This window comes from Canis lupus, chromosome 38, assembly GCF_048164855.1.
Source record: "Canis lupus baileyi chromosome 38, mCanLup2.hap1, whole genome shotgun sequence".
NCBI lineage: Eukaryota > Metazoa > Chordata > Mammalia > Carnivora > Canidae > Canis > Canis lupus.
In genome coordinates this window covers 20,776,243-20,802,721 of record NC_132875.1, presented here as the reverse complement: position 1 = coordinate 20,802,721, position 26,479 = coordinate 20,776,243, and the positions used below count along the sequence as shown (strand labels likewise).

Genomic DNA, 26,479 nt, shown 5'->3' with positions numbered 1-26,479 from the left:
GTGTGTGTACACACAAATGCAGATAAAAAACAGTTTTTAAAATTTTAGTTTAAATTCAATTTGGTTAACATGCAGTGTACTATTAGTTTCAGGGGTAGAATTTAATAATTCATCAGTTGCATATAATACCCAGTTCTCATTACATCCAAGTGTCCCCCTTAATGCCTGTCACCCAGTTATCCCATCCCCTCACCCACTTTACCTCCAGCAACCTTCAGTTTGTTCTCTATCGTGGAGTGTCTTATGGTTTGCCTTCTTCTCTGTTTTGATCTTAATTTATTTTTCTTCCCCTTCCCCTATGTTCATCTGTTTAGTCTCTTAAATTCCACGTATGAGTGAAATCAGATTGTATTTGTCTGTATCTGACTTATTTCACTTCGTGTAACACCCTCTACTTCCACCCATATCATTGCAAATGGCAAGATTTCATTCTTTTTATGGCTGAGTAATATTCCATTGTGTATATATTCGACATCTTCTTTATTCTTTAATCTGTCAATAGACATTTGGGTTCTTTACATGTTTTGGCAGTTGTGGACATTGCTGTTATAAATGTTGGGGTGCATGTGCCCCTTCAAATCACATATTTGTATCCTTGGATAAATACCTCATAGAGTAATTGCTGAGTGATAGGGTAGTTCTATTTTTAACTTTTTGAGGCACTTCCATACTGTTTTCCACAGTGTGTGCACTAGTTGGCATTCCCATCAACACTGTACAAGGGTACCCCTTTCTCTGCATCCTTATGAATGTCATTATTTTCTGAGTTGTTCATTTTAGCCATTCTCACCGGTGTGAAGTGGTATCTTATTGTGGTTTTGATTTGTATTTCCCTGATGATAAGTGATGTTGAACATTTTTTCATGTGTGTGTTAGTCAATGTCTGTTTATATCTTTTGCCCATTTCTGATTTTTTGTTTTTTTTGGGTGTTGAATTTGGTAGGTTCTTTATAGATTTTAGATACTAGACCTTATCTGATATATTATTTGAAAATTTTCTTCTCCCATTCTGTAGGTTGCCTTTTAGTTTTATTGATTCTTTACCTTTCTGTGCAAAAATTTTTATCCTGATGAAGTCCCAGTAGTTTCTTTTTGCTTTTTTATCCCTTAACATTGGAGACCTGTCTAGTAAGAAGTTGCTGTGGTGAGGTCAGAGAGGTTGCAGCCTGTGTTCTCCTTTAGGATTTTGATGGATTCCTGTCTCACACATAGGTCTTTCATCCATTTTGAATTTATTTTTGTGTATGGGGTAAGAAAGTAGTCCAGTTTCATTCTTCTATGCACAGCTGTCCAATTTTTTCCAACACCATTTGTTGAAGAGACTATTTTGTTTTCCATTGGGCATTCTTTCCTGCTTTGTCAAAGATTAGTTAACTATATACTTGTGGGTCCATTTCTGGGTTCTCATTCTGTTCCATTGATCTATGTATCTGTTTCCGTGCTAGTACCATACTGTCTTGATGACTACGGCTTTGTAATACAGCTTGAAGGCTGGAATTGTGATACCTCCAGCTTTACTTTCCTTTTTCAACATTATTTTGGCTATTTGGGGTCTTCTCTAGTTCCATACAAGTTTTAGAATTGTTTGTTCTAGTTCTGTGAAATGCTCGTGCTATTTTGATAAGGTTTGGTGAATGTTTAGATTGCTTTGAGTAGCATACACATTTTAACAATATTTGTTCTTACAATCCATGAGCATGGAATGTTTTTCCATTTCTTGGTGTCTTCCTTAATTACTTTCATGAGTGTTCTATAGTTTTCCGAGTACAGATCTTTTCCCTCTTTGGTTAGGTTTATTTCTAGGTATCTTACGGTTTTTGGTGCAATTGTAATGAGATCAATTCCTTCATTTCGTTTTCTGCTGCTTCATTACAGGTGTATTGAAATGCAGCAGATTTCTCTGCGTTAACTTTATATCCTGTGACTTTGCTGAATTCCTGTATCAGGTCTAGCAATTTTTTGGTAGAGTCTTTAGGTTTTCTATGTAGAGTATCATGTTGTCTGCGATGAATGAGAAAGTTTGACTTCTTCCTTGTCAATTTGGATAGCTTTTATTTCTTTTTGTTGTGGATTGTTGAGGCTAGGACTTCTAGTGTTATGTTGAACAACAGTGGTGAGAGTGGACATTCCTGTCTTGTTCTAATTTTAGGAGAAAAGCTCTCCATTTTCTCCCAAAAAGGATGATATTAGCTATGGGTCTTTCACATATGGTCTTTGTGACGTTGAAGTAAGTTTCCTCTATCCCTGATTTCTTGAGAGTTTTAATCAAGAAAGGATGCTGTATTTTGTCAAATGCTTTTTCAGCATCTATTGAGAGGATCATATGGTTCATATCCTTCTTGTATTAATGTGATGTATCACTTTGATTGATTTGCAGATATTGAATGACCCCTGCAGCTCAGGAGTAAATCCCACCTGGTCATGGTGAATAATGCTTTTAATGTACTGTTGGTTTCAATTAGCTAGTATCTTGTTGAGAATTTTTGCATCCATGTTCATCAAGGGTATTGGTCTCTACTTCTCCTTTTCATGGTGGAGTCTTTGATTTTGGAATCAAGGTAATGCTGGCCTCATAGAATAAATTTGGAAGTTTTCCTTCCATTTCTATTTTTGGGAACAGTTTTGGAACAGAAAAATAGGTATTAATTCTTCTTTAAATGGTTGGTAGAATTCCCCTGGGAATCCACCCAGTCCTGGACTCTTGTTTTTTGAAAGATTTTTGATTACTGATTCAATTTCTTTGCTGCTTAGGAGTCTTCAGATCTTCTCTTTCTTTTTGATTCAGTTTTGGTAGTTTATATGTTTCTAGGAATTTATCCATTTCATCCAGGTTGCCTAATTTGTTGGCATATAATTGTTCCTAATATTCTCTTATAATTGTTTGTATTTTTGAGGTGTTGGTTGTGATCTCTCCTCTTTCATTCATGATTTTATTTATTTGAGTCCTTTCTTTTTCTTTTGGATAAGTCTGCCTCAGGGCTTATCAATTTTGTCAGTTTTTTCAAAGAACCAGCTCCTCGTTTTGTTGATCTGTTCTACTAGTTTTTTTTTTAAAATTTCTATGTTACTGATTTCTGCTGTAATCTTTCTTATTTCCCTTCTCGTGCTGGATTTAGGCTTTATTTGCTGTTGTTTTTCCAGCTCCTTTAGATAAGGTGAGGTTGTATATTTGAGACTTTTCTTGCTTTTAGAGGAAGACCTGTATTACTATTATATACTTAACTCCTAGGACTGCTTTTGTTGCATCCCAAAGGTATTGGACTATCATGTTTTCATTTTCATTTGTTTCCATGTATTTTTATATTTATTTATTTATTTTAAATATTTTATTTATTTATTAGAAACAGAGAGAGAGAGAGAGAGAGAGAGGCAGAGACACAGGCAGAGGGGGAAGCAGACTCCATGCAGGGAGCCCTACATGGGGCTCGATCCCCGGCCTCCAAGATCATGCCCTGGGCTGAAGGCGGCGCTAAACCACTAAGCCATCGGGGCCACCTCAGCTTCCATTTATTTAAAAAAAGAATCTTCTTTAATTTTCTGGTGAACTCCTTCATTCTTTAATAGGATGCTCTTTAACTTCCATGTATTTGTGGTGTTTCTAAATTTTTCCTTGTGGTTGACTTTTAGTTTCATAGCATTGTGCTCTGAAAATATGCATAGTATGATCTCAATCTTTTTGTAGTGGTTGAGCCCTGATTTGTGACCCAGTATGTAATTTCTTCTGGAGAATGTTCCAAGTGAAACTTGAAAAGAATGTATATTCTGCTGCTATAGGATGGAATCCTGTGAATATATCTATTAAGTCCATCTAGTCCACTGTGGCATTCAAAGCCCTTGCTACCTTGTAGACTTTCTGCTTAGATAATCTGTCCATTGCTGTGAATGAGGTGTTAAAGTTCTCTATTATTGCCTTTTTAAAGATTTTATTTATTTATTCATGAGAGACACACAAGGAGAGAGAGAGAGGCAGAGACATATGCAGAGGGAGAAGCAGGCCCCCCTCAGAGAGCTCAATATGGGACTCGATCTCTGAACTCTGGGATCACTCCCTGAACTGAAAGTAGAGCTTAATAGCTGAGCCATCCTGGCATCCCTAAGGTCCCCTATTATTGTAATATTATCAATGAGATTCCTTAAGTTTCTTATTAATTGATTTATATGTTTGGCTGCTCACAAGTTAGGAGCATAAAGATTTGTAATTGTTAGATTTTTTTTTTTGGATAGACTTCCTTATTATTATATAGTGCCCTTCTTCATCCTCTATTACAGTCTTTGGTTTAAAACCTAGTTTGCTTGAAGGGCACCTGGGTTGCTTAGTCAGTTAAGCATCTGCCTTCAGCTTAGGTCATGACCCTAGGATCTTGGGATTGAGCCCAACATTGGGCTTCTTGTTCAGCAAGGAGCCTCCTTCTCCCTTTGTCCCTCACCCCTGTTTGTGTGCACAGATACACACTCTCTCTTGCACTCCTTGTGCTCTTTCTCAAATAAATAAATAAATAAATAAATAAATAAAAAATAAAATCTTAGAAAAAATAAAATACAGTTTGATATAAGAATGGCTACTTTAGGTTTCTTTTGATGTCCGTTGGCATGATGAATGGTTTTCCACTATTTAATCACAATCTAGAGGTGTCTTTGGGTCTAAAATGAGTCTCTTTTAGGAAGCATATCAGTGGGTCTTTTTTTTTTTTAAACACATTCTGATAACTATATGTGTTTTGATTGGAACATTTAGTCTAATTACATTTAGAGTAATTATTGAAAGATATGAATTTAGTGTCATTTTATTACTTGTGAAATCACTGTTCCTATAGATTGTTTCTGTTTCTTTCTAGTCTTTGTTACTTTTGGACTCTTTTTCTGTTCAAAGGATCACCTTTAATATTTCTTGCAGGGTTGGTTTAGTATTCAGGAAGTCCTGAATTTTTTGTCTTGGAGTCTCTTTATCTCTCCTTCTATTCTGAATCATAGCCTTGCTGGATAAAGTATTGTTGGCTGTGTATTTTTCCCATTCAGCACCTTGAGTATATCATGCTAGTCCTTTCTTGCCTGCTAGATTTCTGTGGACAGGTCTGCTTCCAGTTTTATATGTCTACCCTTGTAGGTTATGGATCTCTTTCCCCAAGCTGCTTTCAGGATTTTCTCTTTTTCTTTGTAATATGCATGTGTCACTATAATATGTCCTGGTGTTGACCTACTTTTGTTGATTTTGAGGGGAGTCCTCTGAGTCTCTTGGGCTTGCATGTCTGTTTCTTTCCTGAGATTAGGAAGTTCTCAGGTCTAATTTGTTCAAGTCAACCTTCTGCCCCCTTTTCCTTCTCTTTTTCTGAGACTTATAAAACAGATACTATTTCACTTAATGGAATTGCTGAGTTCCCTAGGTCTACCTTCCCTCCATCTAATAGTTTTCTTTCCCTCTTCTTTTCAGCTTCATTAGTTTTCATAATTTTATCCTCTATATCACTGATTTGGTTTCCTGCTTCATTCATCCTCATTTTTATGGCCTCCACTTGGGCCTGTACCTTGGTTATAGCATTTCAGCCTGACTAGATATTTTAGTTCTTTTATATCTATAGTAAGGGGTTCTCTAGTGTCTTCTATGCTTTTTTCAAACTGACCTAGTATCCTTATAATTGGTGTTTTAAATTTTAATTCAGACATCTTCTTTATATCTGTATTGATGAAATCCCTGGCTGTGATTACTACCTCATGTTTTTTTTTTTTTTTTTTTTTTTTTTTTTTTTTTTTGGTGGGGGTGAATTTCTATGTTTTGTCTTTTCATCCAGTAAAGAAAAGAAGATAGAAAAAGAAAAGACAACAAAAACAACAACAAAACAAAAATAAACTAGATCCTGGGTGTGTTTTTGTTTGCTTATTAAATGAAACTACATCCCAAAATCAGAAGTAAAGAAAAAACTCAGAGACAGGAGCACCAAGGTGGCTCAATCTGTTAAACATCTGACTGTTGGTTTTAGTTCAGATCATAATCTCAGGGTCCTGGGGTTGAGTTTGTCATTGGGCTCTTCACTTAGGGCAGAGTCTACTTGTCCCTCTCCCACCCCCTCTGCTCCACCTTGGGCTTTCTCACCTCTCTCTCTCAAATAAATACATGGAAAATCTTAAAACAAACAAACAAACAACACAGACACATGGAGAGTGAACACAGAAATGTGTCAGAACACAGAATTGTGATTGATTGCTCTTATGTGAGGGCTCACTTAAGAGTAGAGGGAATGGGGTACCTGGGTGGCTCAGTCAGTTAAGTGTCTGCCTTTAGCTCAGGTCTTGATCTCAGGGTCCTAGGTTCAAGCTTCCCATCCGTGTCCTTGCTTAGTGCAGAGTTTGCTTCTCCCTCTCCACCTGATTATGTTTTCTGACTCTCAAATAAATAAATAATCAGTTTCAAGCATCATTTTTTATGTCTGAATCCTTAAAAATTAGCAAAAGTGGAATTAAAATTATTTTTCAAGGTATATAGTTGACCAGAAAGTATCATTTTTGGTTCTTTCTACTCTTGAAAAATAACCAAGCCTAACCTTTCAGGGAGTGGTGACATGGGTCTTGAAACCCTTTCAAGCCTTTTCTCACTTAACAGAGGATTCTGCTGTCTGATCCCACCAGCCCATGAGCTGGACCTGCCTGTAGTATATTTTCTTTCTTTCTGTCTTCCTTTTCTTTCTTTCTTTCTGTCTTCCTTTTCTTTCTTTCTTTCTTTCTTTCTTTCTTTCTTTCTTTCTTTCTTTCTTTCTTTCTTTCTTTCTTTCTTTCTTTCTTTCTTTCTTTCTTTCTTTCTTTCTTTCTTTCTTTCTTTCTTTCTTTCTTTCTTTCTTTCTTTCTTTCTTTCTTTCTTTCTTTCTTTTCTTTTCTTTCTTTCTTTCTTTCTTTCTTTCTTTCTTTCTTTCTTCTTTCTTTCTTTCTTTTCTTCTTTCTTTCCTTCCTTCCTTCCTTCCTTCCTTCCTTCCTTCCTTCCTTCCTTCCTTCCTTTCTTTCTTTTTTTGTATGAACCTTTCTTTCAGTGTGTTTGTTGTTATTCACAGAAAGAACAGGAAACTCTTTGATCTTACCCAACAAGGATGAATAAGTGTTTTGTGTAGCAGAATTTGCTTTATGACTTGCTTTCTGCATATAAAGTTTGGTCACAAAACTGTTGGAGAGTAGGTTCTGATGCCTTCACTTTTTCTCCTTACATTGGAGGTTATAAAAATATGCACCACAAAGAATCTGATAATTGTGTGCTAACAAATTGTCTTAGGCCACTTTTTATGGTTGTAATTACATCTTTTATATTCAGTTGTTTCTGTGACATACCCTCCAGGATTCCTGAATGTAAGTATGTCCAAAGGAAAAGTTATGCGATTTTCTCCTCAAGTTGTCCACATCTCTGAAATAATAACTGTTGTCCATTCTCTGGGGGCAGTTCCAAAGAATGGAATCATTCTTAAACACCTTCTGTGTTTGTGTGTGTGTGTGTGTGTGTATGTTTAGATTTTATTTATTTATTCATGAGAGACACACACAGAAAGAGAGCCAGAGACAGAGACAGAGACATAGGAGAGAGAAGCAGCACCCTCTGGGGAGCCTGATGTGGGACTCAATTCCCAGACCCAGGGATCAGGACCTGAACCAAAGGCAGATGCTCAACCACTGAGCCACTAGGCAGCCCGTGGCTCCTGTTCTGTGACAAAATATGAAATCAGCAAATCCCCTAGATTTTACCTCCTAAATATCCTGCAAGTCTACCCACCTCTGTCCCTCTCAGACATCACTTCACTCATCTAAACTATTTTAACCTCTTTAGAATAACTGCTATATAACTGGTTTACGTAGTTTCACTCTGGTTTCACTCCAAACCATTCATCTCATGGCAACCGGAGTGACCTTTGTGAAATGTAAATATAATTGTGTTCCCTCTTGCAAATGCTTGTTAAAAATTTCCCATGTGTCTTGGGAAACAGGAACACAAATCTTCTTAATATTTCATAAATTTCCTGTATGCTCCAGGCTCTCCTCATCTTTTCATTTACATCTCACATTCTTAATTTTTCCTCTGCTCAGGAGCCCTCCTGTTTTTACCCCTATTGCTCTCATCACACTAACCCTCTCCTCCTTAGAATACTTTATCTTTTTTCTCTGGGGTATAAAATCTGACTTCGTGTTTTTTTTTTATGTTAATGTAAATATCACTGCGAGTGAAGCCCAATCTACATGATTAGGTCAAATTTTCAATTATAGGAAAGGATAGCCTGACAGAGGGCAGGGAGTGCTCTCCTTTGTAAATTTATGCATATCTATATTATTCACCATTTTCTTTTTTTTTTGAAGCATATATTCTTTTTTTATATTTTCTTTTATTTATTTATGATGGGCGGGGGGGCAGAGACAGAGGCAGAGGGAGAAGCAGGCTCCATGCAGGGAGCCCGACGTGGGACTCGATCCCGGTTCTCCAGGATCGCGCCCTGGGCCAAAGGCAGGCGCCAAACCGCTGCGCCACCCAGGGATCCCTATTCACCATTTTCTGTCTCTTCTACTGGATTCTAATTCCCATCAGGAAAGCAATCATTCCAGCTTTTCCATACCATTATTTTCCTTGGTACCTGATTCTGTGCCTACTATGTAGTAATACTCAATTAATAGGTGAGCAAGTAAATGTAAAACTTTTTCAAATGCATACAATCTACAAAAAAGTGTAAATAAAATCACAAGCACTTTATTGGAGATTCAGGAGAGAAAAATCATAGGTTTTCTAAGAAGCAAGAAGTAGAGATAAAATATGTTTTTATGTATTAACAGAAATGTAAGATGATTAAGTACCACATTGTCTTTAGTTACTGTCTTATCCATGTTATTTTGTTTTAAAATTATGAAAATATAAAAGCTTTCTGCTGGTGATACAGGTTTCCATTTTTCCTACTTAAGGGGTTCATTTCTTATATTTAGACCCTCTAAAATGAGAGTTAAAAGAAGAACATGATCATGATTTACTTGTTTCTTGACTATACCATGTTAGTATTTTTTTTTAAAGATTTTATTTATTTTTTCATGAGAGACACATGAGAGAGAGAGAAAGAGAGGCAGAGACATAGGCAGAGGGAGAAGCAGGCTCCATGCAAGGAGCCTGATGTGGGACTTGATCTCGGGACTCCAGGATCAAGCCCTGAGCTGAAGGCAGGCGCTTCTGCTGTGCCACCCAGGAATCCCCAGTATTTTTGACTCTAATAGTTTTTGTCTCTTTATTTTTACCTAGTTTAATCTGTTTTATTCATCTGTAGTAAGAAATACTGCCTTATTTCTTTGTGTATTCCTTCACAATTCACAGTAGAATATACATTTTACACTGAGATCCAGGACACAATTCTTGCTAAATGATTATGGATGAATATGAATACATGCTCAGTGCAGCATACAACCTGAGGAACTGAGAACAAAACACTACATGATTATACTTCCATATTTCCTAATATGAACGAAAAAACCCCCTACTTCCATCTGCACACATTATCATAGTAATGGCCCATAGGCTGATGAGTCTGAGTAATTTACAAAGACTGTTCGGCAGATGCTTTTATTTTGTTTAAATCACTAATATGAAAGGAGAGGAAATGTAATAAGCTACAATTTAATGTAATTTTGTTAAGAGAAATATATTGAATAAGAATGGTAATGGACAGTATGGAATCCTTTTAATTGAAGTGTTTATTTTTATTTTTATTATTTATTTATTTATTTTTAATTGAAGTGTTTAATAGAAGAAAGAAAACTTACCACAACTTATAGTTGTGTAGCCTTAGATAATTTCTATCTCATATACTCTGGTGATCCTTCTTTTACTAGGTGAGTCAGGAAAAAAAATAGTTTTTAAAGATTTTATTTATTTATGAGAGACACAGAGAGAGAGAGAGAGAGAGAGAGAGAGAGAGGCAGAGGCAGAGAGATAGGCAGAGGGAGAGTGAGGGAGCCCAATGTGGAACTGTAGGATCCTGCCCTGAGCCAAAGGCAGACTCTTCAACCGCTGAGCCACCCTGGTGTCCCAGGGGAAAAAAAAAAAAAATGTAAATTAAGTCATTAGCTTTTCCTACCGGAGGACTACTTACTTAAAGTGAAACTAGGAAATTGATATTTTATATTAGTTTTTTTTTTTTTACTTCTAAAAGTAGTTAAAAATTTAATGCTTGATATGATATATATATACCATGGCTCTATGTATTTACTACAGAATGGGGCCTGATCCTTTTATTTTTATTAATGTGGTTATTATGGTTTTTGCATAAGTGGTTGAATAGTTTCTTTAACTAAAATTATCCTTAGTGATACTTAACAGTATTCTAGTTAAGAAAAAAAGTAGAATTTTAAATTCTTTTTAATGAGATACAATTTGGAGTTCTTCTTTCCATATGGCATGCTCAATTTGGTGATCCACATTTCAAATAATCACAGTGCTTATGAAAATTTTTTTCCTATTTTCTTAGTTTCTTTGTCAGCAGAGAGAGGAAGCTTCTTCTCTTTTTATCCAGGACTCAGTACGACTGCTGTGGGCCTATATTCATAAACTTTGCCAGATATGTTCAAAGTTTAGATTTGTAGTAAGTCAGTAAAGACCAATGAATGATAGTTGAGGCTCATTTATTCTTGTGGATCTGTGGAAGGAATTGTAGGTCATTCTAAAATGTACATTTAGATATTTATAATCAATATTAAATTGAGATTAACATACCTGTGGAGTGCTTTTAAAAATCATGTTTTGATTTCCATTAAGAGAAAGAAAAAAACTTCAGGGCCTGACAGTTTCACTGTTAATAAATTCTTTTAATGAACAGTTAATCTAAGGCAATGTAACTCAGGGCATGGGCAAAGATAAAAGTTACCCAAATCATTCAATGATTAAGCTAAACTGTGATTCTGAAGCACTCAGACAAAACACAAATTGTGAGCTAATGTTCTCATAGTTTAGTTCATAAAATCCTAAACATTTGAGATAACTCTATCAAAACTAAGAATTTTGGAAGGTATGTTTGGTTAATCCTTTGAAAATTATTCCATTCTCAGAGATCCACAATAAACATTAACTCATTAAAACAATCTGAAATGTATTTCACTAAATAAGTAAATGTTTACCCCAGAGTTGCCAATTTTTTCCCCTATAAATACAAGTTTAATGATACATTGTTCTTTATACAGATGGTTACAGAGATTTTATAATCCCAGGGTATACAACTGTGCAACACAAGTCAGTTACTAATTGGCTAACCACATACAGTGCCATAGTGGTGCTTCAAGGAACATATATTGAGATACAGAACCATAGACCAAGGTCACTTTGAAGAGATGGTTATAAAAATTCTATAGTAGTAAATTGCCAGACTAAAACCAAAAGTTTACAGTAAAAACTAAAGCAATACAAAATAAAATATCTAAAAAGCTAAGGGTACTTACTAAATATTAATTATCTTAAAGATAGGAGTCGAATCATACTAATAACTTATCATTTATCTCATATTAGCAAATCAGTATTTTTTAGGACTAAAACAACTGGAACCATAAAAAAATTATCATCAAATAAGCTTTACCAAAGAAGTGTAAGAATGGCTTATTATAGGTATATATTAATAAAATACATTATTGCATTGGATTGGATATATGTATCTTACAAGAATAATAAATACAACATCTTCAAAAATGAAATAATTTCACCTCCTTCGGCCTACGAAATTTTTCCTAACATTTTTTTATCTTATATCATGATATCCATTGCCTTTATCTCCTGATGTCTATAGGTCATATGGGAAAATCTACAAATACTGGTTGAAAACCATGGTTGCCTGGGTGGCTCATTCAGTTAAGCATCTGACTCTTGATTTCAGCTTGGGTCATGAATTCAAGACTGTGAGCAAGCCCTGCGTGGGGCTCCACACTCAGCAGAGAGTCTGCTTGAGATTTTTTCTCTCCATCCCTCTGTCCTTCTTCCTGCCCCCCCGCCACCCCTTGCACTCTAAATAAATAAATAAAATCTTAAATAAAAGACAGAAAACTAAATAAAACATTTTATTTCTGAAAAACGACATTTATTTCACATGGTTCTAGTTACTTAGTCAATATTTTTCCCTTTTTTGATTGTGAAAATATTAGGTGATATGTAATTCCCAAGGGCAATTTCCACATTTATATTTCTTTTGTGATCAAGTTTTACGTAGGTATTTAAGGACATATTTTATCCTTTAGTCTGTAAGTTTAAGTGCTTGTCTACTTTGATTTAGAAAATCTTGCCAAAGTACCATGTCATAACATTCCTAAAGGATTTTTATTCCTTAACAGTAATTTTTTTAACAGTAATTTTTAAAACAGACATTATCACAAATGGATAGTCATAAAACTAAACTACAATTTAAGTGAGAAGTGGCTCTGTAAAATAGTTTTGAAAGTCTAGTTTAAGCTGACGAGAGTGAACCACAACTTTGCAAAGCATAGACACATGCATGGCAAGAATTCTCAGCTTCCCAAGATGCATAGTTTCAGAAATAGGTATATTTAATCTTCAAAAAACAGAAAACTCATGCTATGTAAAATTAGATATTTATTTAAATAACAGTGAATATGAGTATTTGTGTAAAATAATAGAAAAAGAGAAAATTTTGTTAGTATTCTTCTTCCCTCACAAATACTAGTATTTTAACATTTAAATCATGAATATTACCTATAATGATATTACTTAGTAGTTACCTAGGTCAGTGAACTATATAAATATATAGATACATACATATATGCAGTCTTTTACATAATTGCATAAAAATTCTTTCATTCAAGCATTCTCAGGGTTAAGTAGCCCTTTTAAAAACATTTCACTAGCCTATTATTGACATTTTGGCTTAGAAATAGTGGCTTAATCTCCCCCCACCCCCGCCCCCCGCCTCCATTACCAAGAATTAGTTGTCAGTTTCGGTAAATGGTAATAGTGAACCCTCCAAAGGTCAGCTAATATCAACCTGACTGTGCTTTTTGTACATAAAGATTAGTAGGAGTTTATCTTGCAAATTGCCTAACTTTTCTTTGTGAAACCCTCCTAACTTGTCTGTCTTTCCACTTCCAGAGGAGTTGAGAGTAGCAGGGTTCAGAAAAGAGTGGACAAAATTACACTGATTCTCATTAACTCATGAATAATCTTCTGTTGCTAATTACTTTGTTACCAAATCCATAGCTAAGAGGAACAGACTTGCTACTTTGTGTTCCTATTTCTTTCTCCATAGTCCCTGACTATATTATTCATAGTAAATTAATTTTTTTGTCAAATGCAAAACAAAGGCTTTATATCTATTTTGTGTAGATAGTTCATTCTTATATTTGACTCATTTTTGTGCTTTTATTTCTTTTATGCTAGGGATGGAATTTAAATAACAATTATTACTGAATTCATTGAGCATTGTTATGTGTCAGGCATTTCAGTGAGCATTATTAGTTCATTTTATTCTCCTAATAACTAAATGAAGAAGTTAATATTATTGCATTTACTTTCCAGTTGAGAAGGATAAAATTTAAAAAGCTTAAGCAATTTACCTAAGTTATCATTAATCAAGTTATAAATGAAATGTTTATTAATTTATGGTATTATTAGTAGTATTATAAAGGTGGGGTGAAAATCATTCACTTTAGATTTTAGAAGCTTTTTAATGTAGATTATGGTATTGTATTCATTTCTGCATCTCTCTTATATAGTACAGTGCTTGACGCTGCTAAACCATCAATAAAGGTATTTATAGGAATAAACTTGACCTACCTTTTTGATATTAAGTTACCCATTTTCCATTATAAAGCATTTATGTTTCATAGCACCTATTGGTTTTATAGAAATCAATTTTTTCTTATTAAAAATCTAGTTATTTCTATAAAAGAGAAATTATAAGACAATTATATTAATTTGCAACTTTCTATTTCAAAGTCAGCCACTATCTGGGGCAGCCCGGGTGGCTCAGCGGTTTAGCGCCGCCTTCAGTCAAGGGCCTGATCCTGCAGACCTGGGATGGAGTCCCACATCAGGCTCCTTGCATGGAGCCTGCTTCTCCCTCTGCCTGTGTCTCTGCCTCTCTCTCTCTCTCTCTCTCTCTGTCTCTTTCTCTCTCATGAATAAATAAATAAAATCTTTTAAAAACAAAAGCAAAAACAAAGTCAACCACTATAAATGAATTTGAGTAACTTTTATACATTTTAACTAAACAAAAAGATAAATAGAACTTGGTGGGATATTCGTTCATTTTTTCTATCTTAAATTGAAGTAAATTATTAAATTTCAAATATTTAGGAAGACAATACAGGGTAATAAAGTTTTGTTGCAATTAGGGGTGCCTGGGTGACTCCGTGAGTTCATGTGACTTGGTTTTTGGCTCAGTCATGATCTCAGGGTCAAGAGATTGACTTCTGTGTCAGGCTCCATGCTCAGCATAGAAGTCTGCTTGTACCTCTCTCTCTGCTCTTCCCTCCTGCTCATGCTATCTCTCTTTTTCTCTCACATAAATAAATAAAACTTTAAAAACTTTTCATTACAATTAGGTATCCATTAAAATGAAGCATTTAAGCAAGACGTTTTTTGTTTTTTAGATTATTGTCCAGTCACAAAACAATATTAAATTTGATTAGTATAAAATTTAAATATAAAAGTGTTTACTTCTATTTACCAGGTATGATTATTTTAAAATTTTTCATTATTCAGTTTTTCCACTACTTTCAATTCAGGATATAATTTAGTTTAACTTAGTCTTTGAACTGAAAAGATGTATCTATTATGATAAGACAAAATAGGATTTTTTGATTATGAATGTGGTCTATTTGAGCACATTCTTGGATTTAGTTTATCAGAAAATCTGTATCCATCATTGAAATCACTTCTGGGTATAGACATAAAATAATAATTAACTGAAATTCATCAAATATAATCAGGGAGAGGAGGCAGTTTTTGTTCAATAATGGCTCCAAAGACATCTGTGAATGAAATAAGATAACAATCTATATTAAAATGGATTATAATCACTGAATAGCTTCAAATCCTTATATAGCGTGTTGTAGCATTCACAGTTCTAGGAAAAATAGCCAACATATAAGTGAAATATTAATGTTTATGCATAACGCAAATCAAGATTATTTCAATGCTAAAACTGTCTTAGCTTTTAGAATGATATAATAAAGTAATAGTAAGCTATCTATGTATCTATTCTGAAGATACAGTTTTTTAAAATGAAGTGTAGTTGACACTGAAGATAATACTTTTTCTATTCCTTCATAAAAGTAAATGAATTGTTTGGAAAGATAGCTTATTTGAATAATCTAAAATTATTTCTTAGATGAATGATTGACATAGAGCAGTAATACACATTTTATGTTTCTTAACTACAAAACATTGCTAAATGTGTTACTATAACCAAATAGTATGTAATAAGTTAGCAGATACTCTTAGTATTCTCCACATGTTGCCAATAGATACTCTGTAATGGTATGAGGAAATGATGCTATAGCCATATAATATGATCAGAATAGTCCAGTTTCAGCCTTTTCATTAAACTTCTCCATGTCTTAGTATTTGCTTTTATAAAATTAAAACATGAAATAAGTAATTTTCAAAAATACTCTTTAAATCTAATTTTTATGATTCAATGAGGAGGTTTGAAAAACTTTTTTTTCTTAAATAATGTGAATATTCTATCTTTATAATTTTTAAAGCTAATGCAAACTTCTGCAAAATTTCCTTCTAAACTATTTCTACTCTTTAAGTGACATGATTCTTTACATAAATATAAGGGAGAAAAAGGGAAGTAGTTGCAGAAATTTATGTGAAAGTGACAATGGAGTCCAGATTGTATAGTTATTGTCAGTAGATCTCTGTCTAATATTGACAGTAGTTGGTTTCTTTTATAAAACAAAAGCTAAATACTTTTTCAAATTATGACAGTTCTATAACTAACCTGCTTGAGCTTAGTAGTAAAGTATGCAATATTCACTAACAGTGTCATGAATGGGATTTCAAGTGAAGTTTTTGATTAATAAATAGTTAAATGTAACAAACTTAATTAAATAACTCAAATAATTTTTAAATACATTAGTGACAGAATTTATAATTAATGAGATTAAATAAGCACAACTTTTATATTTGAATATTCAATTTGATTTTATAAAGACAAATTTTTAGTTACACGATTTACTTGTATATTACAAAAGCAGAATGAGTTTCAATAAGTTAGTCAATGCATTTCAATTTTCCAAATTTTTCATTTATCATATCATTTAAGTACTAATAGAAACAAATGCTAGAGTTAGAAATACTAATTTTTAGAGAGTAAAACCCAATTTGCTTGGTTATGGTGCTTGAATATTTCAAGTGATATCGATTAAAAGGTGATAGGGAAGTCAATAGATTTATGGAATATTCCACCTGCTTTTTTTGACACAGAGATATTTAGTGTTGCCACTTAATTAGATTAGATTCCACAATATGAGAAATAGTGAAAGGGATTATAAGGGAAAGGAGGGGAACTGAGTGGGAAAAAGTAGAGAGGGAGACAAACCATGAGGGACTCCTAACTCTGGGAAACAAACAAAGGGTTGTGGAAGGGGAGGTGGGTGGGGGGTTGGAGTAACTGGATAATGGGCCCTGAGGAGGGCACTTGATGGGATGAGCACTGGGTGTTATACTGTATGTTGGCAAATTGAATTTAAATTAAAAAAAAGAAAAGATTAGATTCTGCAGTTAAGGTAGTGGCCTGATAAATATTTTGGGTGCTTTTTAAAAATTAATAAATTGTATTTAGTTTATATCTAAACAGGCTACATGGCTTGGTGACTTAAATATGGCAATGGAGATCAGGAGCATTTTATGTACTTGGCACTATCTTAGGTGCTCAGGCAACATGGTTGAAGAAAGCGTGTGAATTTCTTTCCTCATAGATCTCCATTCATATAGAGGGTTATAGAAAATGAACAGCAAACCCTACACATGACTAAAACTTTTTTTTTTTAATTAAACAGAACAGAACAAGGAAGATAGGAGTATATATGATGATCAATATAGGCTTGAAGGCTTGAAAAGTAATATGTTAAGTAATTGTCCTAGGAAAACTCTGGCATGATGGTGATAGGCTGCTGAGAGAAGGATGGGAGTGTTTACTACAGTGCAGGGCAGACAATATGATGGCAAGGATCATTGAAATAGCAGTGGTGATAGTGATAGTGGATTTTGGTTATGTTTTGAAGCTAGAAACAGTGGAGTTTGCTAAGGATTTGGCTGTGGGTTGTGAAAGAAATAGAAAAGTCAAGGATAACTCTAGGATTGTGACCTAATCAACAAGAAAGCTGTATTTGCCACCATTGATTTGAAGAATTTGAGAGGAGCAAATTTAGAGAAGAAGTTCAGGATTCTGTTTGGACATTGGAGATATTAGAGATAAAGGGAGGAAGTTGAAAGAAGATTTGAGTGATACTTGGCACATTTCAGGAATAGCAGTGAGGCTAGTGTGGCTGGAGGGCAGTGAGTTAGGAGCTGGTCTTAGAAGACGAGGTCCAAGAAGAGCCAGGGGCTTTTGAATTTTATTCTGAATATGATAAAAGGGCATTTAGAGTTATGAACAGAGAGGGAACAAGATTTGATCTATAACAGAAAAGAATTACTCTTTTCTTAGGCTAGATATTTATTTATTTATTTATTTATTTATTTATTTATTTATTTATTTTTAATTTTATTTCATTTTTATTATTTTATTTATGATAGGCACACAGTGAGAGAGAGAGAGGCAGAGACATAGGCAGAAGGAGAAGCAGGCTCCATGCACCGGGAGCCCGACGTGGGATTCGATCCCGGGTCTCCAGGATCGTACCCTGGGCCAAAGGCAGGCGCTAAACCGCTGTGCCACCCAGGGATCCCCTTAGGCTAGATATTTAAATACTCTCCATCCTGTTTTCTTTTGGGAAGAAGGAACTAAATTTATTTATTTACCACAAAAATATTTATTGACTCAGAAGGTATGTTAGCAATAGTATGTTTTGAAATGCAATGACATTGCTATCCATGGACGTAAGCAGTGGCCCATTAAATGAGACCTAAATGAAACTGGTTGACCGGCCTATTCAAAATCAGAGAGAAACTCTAAAAGTAATTCAGTGTATTTACCTGTATTAGTCCTTAAAGTGTTAAGCTTTGTTTTTGTATAAGAATATCAAGCATGAAACAGCTGGTGTGTGTATCTCCATTTTCATATTGATTTAGTGAGTATTAAGGTATATCAAGTCTTGAATCTCAAGTGTGATATTGATAAATATGTGAAAGGTTCACATGACTTTTCTAGGTCAAGTAAAATGGTGTTTTACTTAAGGATCACAAAAATGATTGCAAGCATGAATTTACAGTTGTGTCAAGGCAATTAAATATCTTGGACTGTAACATGATTTATTCAACAAAATTTATTAAGATATATGTAGGTTGTGATAAATATTTTCACTTGTATGCTTTGATAGATTAAAAAACATCACAAAATTTTGTAGCTCCTCTTATGGGGAGATGGAGTCTATTTCCACACCCCTCCAATCTGTGCCGATCTTGTGACTTGCTTTGGTAAATACAATGTGGCAGAAAAAGGTAGGCCTTAAGAGGGCTTTCAGTTGCCATAATTTGCCCTGAGAAAGTAAGGTAGCAGGTTGAATCTATTGGAGGATGAATGGTCACGCGTAGAATCACAAAGCAAGGCACACAGACAACAGTGAACATTGTCCATTTGGCACAGGAGTGAGGCCATCTTGGAGTTTTCATTCTAGCCAGACTTCTAGCTCAATGTAGCCACATGAGTGAGCCCAAGAAAACCAGAGAAACTTCCCACCTACCACATGGAATCATGTGAAATGATAAATTGTTACGATTTTAAGCTACTGAGTTTTGGGGAGTTTGTTATGTAGTAATAAAAAACAGAAGCACAAGAATGAAATGCTCTCTGGGGTTTGTTTGTTTGCATTTATTATTTGACTGTGGTTTAAGCAGGTGTTCTTTTGTTCATTCAGCAGTTAATGAGTGACTACTCTGAACTTTGTGCCGAGTGCACAAATAGGAAATAAGCATATAAAGTGTAAATAGTGTCAGTAGTGTCAGTAGTTGAGCTGGAGTGATAAATATTAAACTTTAAAAATAGATATTATTATAAAAGTTTACCTATATGAGATATGAACTCATATCTAGGAATTCAGCAGGAACTTCTAGGAATTCCTTGATCTTGAGATTCAGTGAAGTCTATGAGGGAGATCATTTTTGAGGTAGGCTTCAAAAAAATGGGAATCTCAGTAGCTGTTGCAGAGAGAGGGCTTTCAGTTGTAGGGAAAAGTCGATATAGAGGGTAAAGATTATGGTAGGTAAACCAACCAAATAGTATGTGAAGGGGAGATAAAGTGAGAGCAAAGTTTGAAAAAAAACCAGATTAGATCCAGATGCTGGAGTCTAATTAAGTCTGTACATACCCCACATATCTATTGCCAAGTAACAAGCCACCTAAAAAGTAGTGTCTTAAAACAGCACAATTTGTTGTTTCTCACAGTTCTGTGGTTGGCATTTTTTCTGCTGTCTCACTTGTGGTTACTCTTGGCTTTAGTCATGTGATAGCCTGATAGAAGATGGAGCATCCAAGATAGCCCTACTCTCATGTCTAGCAGTTGATGCTTTCTGTCAGTTGGGACATTTTGGGTTTTTTCCACATGGCCTCTCATCCTTTGGTGGATTGTACCAGGCTGCTTTACAACATGGTAATGCAGACTTCTCGGACATCAAGAACAAGAGCTTCAGGGTCTTCTAAGATCCATGCTCTGTGATCCACCCACCATCATTTCTATATTATTCTGTTGCCAAAATAAGTTATTAGGCTGTTCAAATGAAAGGACATGGAGAACTAGATTGCACTTTTGATGGGAAGTAAAGCAATATCTTGCAAACGGGCATGAACATAGGAAGTCTTGATTTATGGGCAGCTATTATAATAATCTATCACACCATGAATTAGAGAGTGATCTTTTTTTTTTTTTTTCTTTTGGTCTGCCGTGGCCTTCATTGTTGCTTCACCGTCTTACTCTAACTCGAAGCCTCACACACGAGGCAGAAAAACCCACTCCTCCTCGCCTGCCACTTGCCCTGATGCGCCTGCAGCCCTTTGAGTTCTAAAAGCGTCCCCGCAGAGCCTCGAACTCCCTCGCACAGAGGTCCTTGGTCAGGAGGCCGCCTGGGCCGGGGGCGCCTGCATGCACCTGCCGTAGGCCCCGGGCCGCGAGGCGCTTGGGGAAGGCGTGGAGGCGCCCTAGCCCGAGCCCCCACCCTGCTCCGTTCCCCACATGAGGCTCCTCCTAGGACCCATGGGCGCCCGACAGTGATTGTAAATTGTAAGAATCCAATGCCTTTTTAAACTTGAGATTGACATATCCAAACTTCTAAAAATCAATTAGCTAATTAATTTTCTTTTTTTTTTTTTTTTGAGAGAGAGAGAGACAGAAAGACAGAGAGAGAGCTTGCACCCACAGAGGAAGTGAGGGATTCTGGAAGAAAGAGAGAGAGAATCTTAAGCATAAGGTGGGACTTGATCTCACAGCCCTGAGATCATGACCTGAGCAGAAATCAAGAGTTGGATGCTTAACCAGCTGAGCCACCTTGTGCCCCTCTAACCTTTGTTTAAAGACTGTGAATATGGCCCTGATGAATAGGTCATATTAAAAAAAAGAACAAATTGAAGACAAGGAAGCAGAGTAGGAGACTTTACTAGTTTAGGTGAAGATAATATTTATCTGAGTTATGAAATGGACATTTTGTCTATGAACAGGGACTGACTTTTAATGTATAGTTATGCAAAATATAGTAAGCCTTTAACATTTGAATCCTTAAAATATGTAATTTATCTTCCTTCTTACTTTATTTTCTACTGAAGTATAAACGTTAAGTATGAATTGTTTATATTTTCAAATGTATATTATTGTAATAAAGTAAAAAAAAACTCCTTCGCAGAAATATATATTATTAAACAGTTCTTCTCTTTGGTTATAGGAAGGCTCCACCTGAATAGTCTTATAATTAGTTTGGCTATTATATTGCCTAGGGACAGCAGAGCAAAAAACTGATGTGAATCAACTCATATGACCCAGAAGCTCACACAAAATTCCTAAGCATAAAAAAAAGGGAATTTTGCTAAACTATTCTGGAAACCTGGAAGTAAGAAAGAAAAAGAGAAAGAAAAAAAAAAAAGAGAACAGTTTTTCCTCAGAAGTAAAATGATGACAAGTACCCTACTATTTCTTTTCTGTCCTTTGGTTTATCTACCTATGTGCTTACCCACCTGTCTAACTGGTTTATAGTCTGCCTTAAAAAACATGAAACAACCCTATTCCCATCATCTTCTCCAGGCAGGCACTAGTCTGCTTCCTGTCTCTTTCCTGGGCATTTTGTATAAACAGTATCATATAGTCTGTAGTCTTCTTTTACTCAGCATGTTTTTGTGGTTTATCTATGTTATAACATGCATCAATACCTATTTTTTTCTTGCTGAATCATATACCATTATACACTGATTTACATGCAAATCTCATATCGCTTCCAAGTCTCACTTTCTCACCTTTCCTTTTTTACTTTTTCTTTTCTTTTCTTTCTTTTTTTTTTAGTCAGTTGTAGTGCTATTTTTAGTGCTATTTTAACAATTCTACTTTGGGGACATCTTGTAACAATTTCTTTGCTGCTCTTTTACTTTTATACCATTAGTAGCTTTGTACAGATGGTTGATCTTCTCTTGAGAGTGACTTGGCAATTGTTAACTGCTCAAACCTTTCATATATATGAAACACACACACATACATTATACAATAAGATGGCTTCCTGTATAAAAAAAAAAAGACTATCACTCTTTTGACAGAGAATAAATTTAGCAATTTCTGTCTCTGTTTCCTGGCATGCATTCAAAATGTTTGTGTAAGTTACCCATAAAATTCAGTCTATTCCTTTTACATGCTACTCATGTATACTTTGTGATACTTTGGCCACAATTTTTGGTTATCGATCAAAATAATACTATATTTGATTAAAGTAGGTAAAAAACTTAAAAAAATATTTTTTCCTGTGGAAATAATATTGTACAATATAAGATTACAATTTACTGCTGGGCTTTATGAAATGTGCTTTGACTTTCAAAAGAATAATGAGAAGTAATGTGCCCAATTTGAAAGTTTTAATTTTAATGCACATTTGTTTCTTTAGCATTTGTGGAATCCAACATCTGGAACGAATAGGAAAGAAGCTGAATCTCTTTGACTCCCTTTATTTCTGCATTGTGACATTTTCTACTGTGGGCTTTGGGGATGTCACCCCTGAAACATGGTCCTCCAAGCTTTTTGTCGTTGCCATGATCTGTGTCGCTCTTGTGGTTCTACCCATACAGGTAAACAGAGCCAGGGTAAATTTTATAGAAATGTGCAAAGTCGTATAAAAGCAAATCTTCCACGCTTAAGAAGAAATGCAAGTGGTTTATTAATCTAATACATTGACACATATTATTATTGCATCTAGTCAATCAAATAAAATGGTCTCAGGAAATGCTTTCTCACATTATATTAGAAACTGACTTCCCCCCTCCATTCACAACTGATATAGCTCACATCTCATTTCAATTCTTGAAAATGTTTTTTTTTTGAAATATAGGATATTTAACAATAAAATTAAGATCATAGGATAATATAGTTTTAATTACAGAATGATAGATCAAGGAAATAAATTTACGAAGGTTTGATTTCTTTTGGTTCTTGAAACAATATAAAAGCCACACATTGCAATCCATAAAAACTGATCACATATGTTAGTCAACTAAAACAAAATTTGAGGATGATAGGTAACTATTATACAACATTCTGGGAGCGGATAAGATGATTGCAAAGGGGGACAGATATATAAGATTAGTAGATGCAATCTAACTGTTTCCTTGGGTACCCATGGTGAGCAGGTCAGAAACAGAATATGGCAAATACAATTAAACTTCTATCTTCCATTACAAACCTTTGGCCACAGTGTATCTAAATATACTTTATGTAGGTATAAAAATGATCTTTCTACTTTTATTGCCATGTATGTGTTCCTCCCTGACATTCCTCCTTTACTCCCTCCACTTCCCTTACATACCACTTGCTGCTATACGACTAGAATCTCTCATTGCATGAGATGTATGTTGAGCTTGATAGAGGAAGTTAGAAGAAATGCCATTGAGGTTTTTCTCTGACGCAGTGCATAACACACATGGCTGCCTGCTGTACTGGACATAAAGCAGAGGCACAAACCTTTTAGTGTTGTTATGATATAATAGGAAAATCATATTAATATGTTTCTGTAGAGACCTGAAGCCTCTGGGCAGCATTAGCAACCTCTGCAGCAATCACATGAAAATTCTGTTATTGAAGGGAATTGGATAATTTGAATCTCAAAAAGTTTCATCTAAGAAATCGAGTGTATCTAGTGAACGATGGCTATATTGCATGTGTTTTTATTTTCATGTCCAGTTTTTTTTTATTCATATGTGGAAAATCCATTGCAGTTTGAACAACTGGCCTATCTGTGGATGGAGAGACAAAAGTCAGGTGGAAACTATAGTCGACATAGAGCTCAAACTGAGAAGCATGTTGTTCTGTGTGTCAGTTCACTGAAGATTGATTTACTTATGGACTTTTTAAATGAATTCTATGCTCACCCAAGACTTCAGGTACATTAAAATTATGTTATTCATTTTACTGGATCATACTTAACTAACATATTGTCAAAGTCAATTAACTGATGGTGCAGCCTGTGTTCTGGAGGATTTTTATTTATACACTCAGATTTAGAAAGAGTAAATGAAGAACTACAAATATAACCAGGAACATAGAAAAAATGCTTGAGGAATACACAGTATTTTAAGTTTCCTTCTGTAGCTACACTAAAAGACAGATGGAATTATGTTAATGCTACAAAGAAAGGTTTTCTTTGAATTAAAAGGATTTTTCTCCCTTGGATAATGCATAAATGACATTTTTATGAAACAGTGAAATTTAACATAAGATATCAAACAATGAAAAAGTCCTTTCATAATATCATACTCACTTGAAAATTTCAAAAGTTTTCTTAAGTGATGCTGATAGAAATCTGGAAGTCTGGAAGTCCCATTTTTTCTTTTGTTTCCCAGAGTGCAACTAGGTCTTATTTATACTAGCAATGAATGACAAAAAAATAAGACAATAACTAGCTGAATTGGTAACAATAATTCAGAAAAAAATCTCTTTGTCTATGTAGATAAAATCTTCAGATAGTTCTTCCACTTGCTGCGTGGCCAGTGTAGATTTAGGTAATCTCCTCTTCCTGCTTAATGCATTTAGTTCAGTCCAAACAGTAAAGAGCTACTTGAATGTCTTGTATTTTCTCAACAAATTTGTGAAAGTGGTTGGAAATCGTGAGATCAAGATAGTACTGAGTATATCTAATTAGATCTCCCTTAAATAGAGTTATTCATTACTACATTGGAGGTCTTTTAAAATATTGTTTAAAAAACATTTAAAAATATAATATATAAAGAAGTGATACATAAATTACATAGTACATTCTTTTGTTTTATATACATTAATTTGCATTTTAAAGAAACATCATATTTATTTGTTGTTTTTATTATTGTTTGTATTAAATAATTGCAGTTTTGCTCATTACAACCCATAAAGAAAACCTGTTTTGGGGAAATTTGATGCCCCAAGTTTTGAACCTACTAATTTATTTTGATTAATATGAATAGGGAGAATTCTCAAAACTCCTCAAATTTCCACTAGATATATTTTAGATGATGAAATGGTGAATGTTTACCATAGAATTGTAATTCCTATAATCAGTGTATTAAACTATTTTATCTCTCAGAGTACTTTTGTATTTTCTCCAAAGGATCACTATTTTGAAGTATATGATCTCAATGTTTTAAATTTACTTTGTATTATCAATAGTTTTATGAACCCTTATCCTTTCAGGTATTCATCAGAGATTTTTCAGTATTATCAGTTCATAATATTACCAGGTGATATAAATCACCATCATAGTTTTTATTCTAAAAGTAGCAGTTTGAAGTCTGAATTGATTTTTAAGCACTTCTGCCCTATATGTATTGCATATTTTATAATCAGTCTGAAGTTGTAACTGAAAACTTAAGAAATTGGAAATGTACACTGAGTATAAGCACTGATTACCTTCTCTTCATGGTGCTAATAAGATTGAAAAAGTTTAGGATGACCTTATGTTGCTTTATGAGATTTTTATGTCTCAGTTATGTAAATTGTAGTACCATGTTAATATATGCCCAACCTGTTACTTATTAGCAGGAATTTATTTCTATATCATCATATTTCTAAATGTTCTTAGACATTCTCTTTACTTATGTAATATAAAACACAGCATTATTGATTTCACCCCATTACCCACTTTGTTTTGAATAGGATTATTATGTGGTGATTTTGTGTCCTACTGAAATGGATGTGCAAGTTCGAAGGGTACTGCAGATTCCAATGTGGTCACAAAGAGTTATCTACCTTCAAGGCTCAGCCCTTAAAGATCAGGATCTGTTGAGAGCAAAGTAGGTATCCCTATCTATGTTCCAACTTGCAATACTTATCTTTTCTCTCCTCCAAATTTTAGGAATTTTCAGCCCTGTAAGACGTGTTTAAGTATTTTTGAATACAGAGTCTTGCCTTAGTTACACTGCTGGTCATGTTGAAAGGTTAAAAATATAAAACCAGTGTGTGTGTGCTCCTCTTTCTCAGTGCAAGGATGTTCAGCAGACCGTGTCCACACAACACAATGAGGAGTGTGGCATGGTGTAATTATCTCAAGCTGTTAGAGAAGAGCTGAGTTATCCAGACTCACTATTAGAGTAGTCTCCAAATCCCTGAATACTATTTTTATTCCAGAAATAAAAATGTTGTGCTAAACGTTATGTGAAATGCCAGGGCAGTTTGAATCAGGCTTTAAATTTTAGAGATTGTACTGGGCAGATGACACTTGTGTTGCCAGAGATGTTCCTGGGGGCTAGAAGAATCAGAATGGTAACTGGGTCTTAGTTGCTCTTTTCCTGTTGCACATATGCTAGCCAGCCTGGCTTAAAGGTGACATAGGCGTATACCTTTTTCACAGGTCATGGGGTTGTTCCACATAAACAGAGTGAAAATGTGGTTGGGCAGACAGACCATGGGTACCAGAGAATCAGGGCATCTGCAAACAGCACTCATAGTTTCAGAAGCCAGAAGAAATATTTAGCAGAGATGGTTTTGCTCCATGTTTTCTGTTGCTTTTAAAGTTTTAAACATGTCTTGTAGGGGAAGAAGAATGTCCTGTCCCCTTCTAGGTTCTTCTGGCTGGACTAAGAATCAAATGGACATGAGACAGATTAACAAGAGCAAATAAAATTTAATAGTGTATGTACAGGGAATCCATACAGACAGGGAACTTCCA

The 26,479-nt window shown here is 34.7% G+C and overlaps 1 protein-coding gene across 9 annotated transcripts in view; it reads left to right on the top strand.

Annotated features, from left to right (window-relative positions):
• The window catches only part of KCNT2 (potassium sodium-activated channel subfamily T member 2), a 375,231-nt gene that overhangs the window by 155,206 nt on the left and 193,546 nt on the right, over positions 1–26,479 (top strand). For 8 of the 9 annotated variants that reach the window (XM_072814992.1, XM_072814987.1, XM_072814988.1 and 5 more), the window contains exons 9-11: positions 22,235–22,415; positions 23,559–23,723; positions 25,468–25,604. The exons of the other annotated variant lie outside the window; for it this stretch is intronic. In XM_072814992.1, the coding sequence (XP_072671093.1) occupies positions 22,235–22,415; positions 23,559–23,723; positions 25,468–25,604 (483 nt within the window). The remainder of the gene's footprint in view (positions 1–22,234; positions 22,416–23,558; positions 23,724–25,467; positions 25,605–26,479) is intronic. 9 annotated transcript variants of the gene reach the window in all.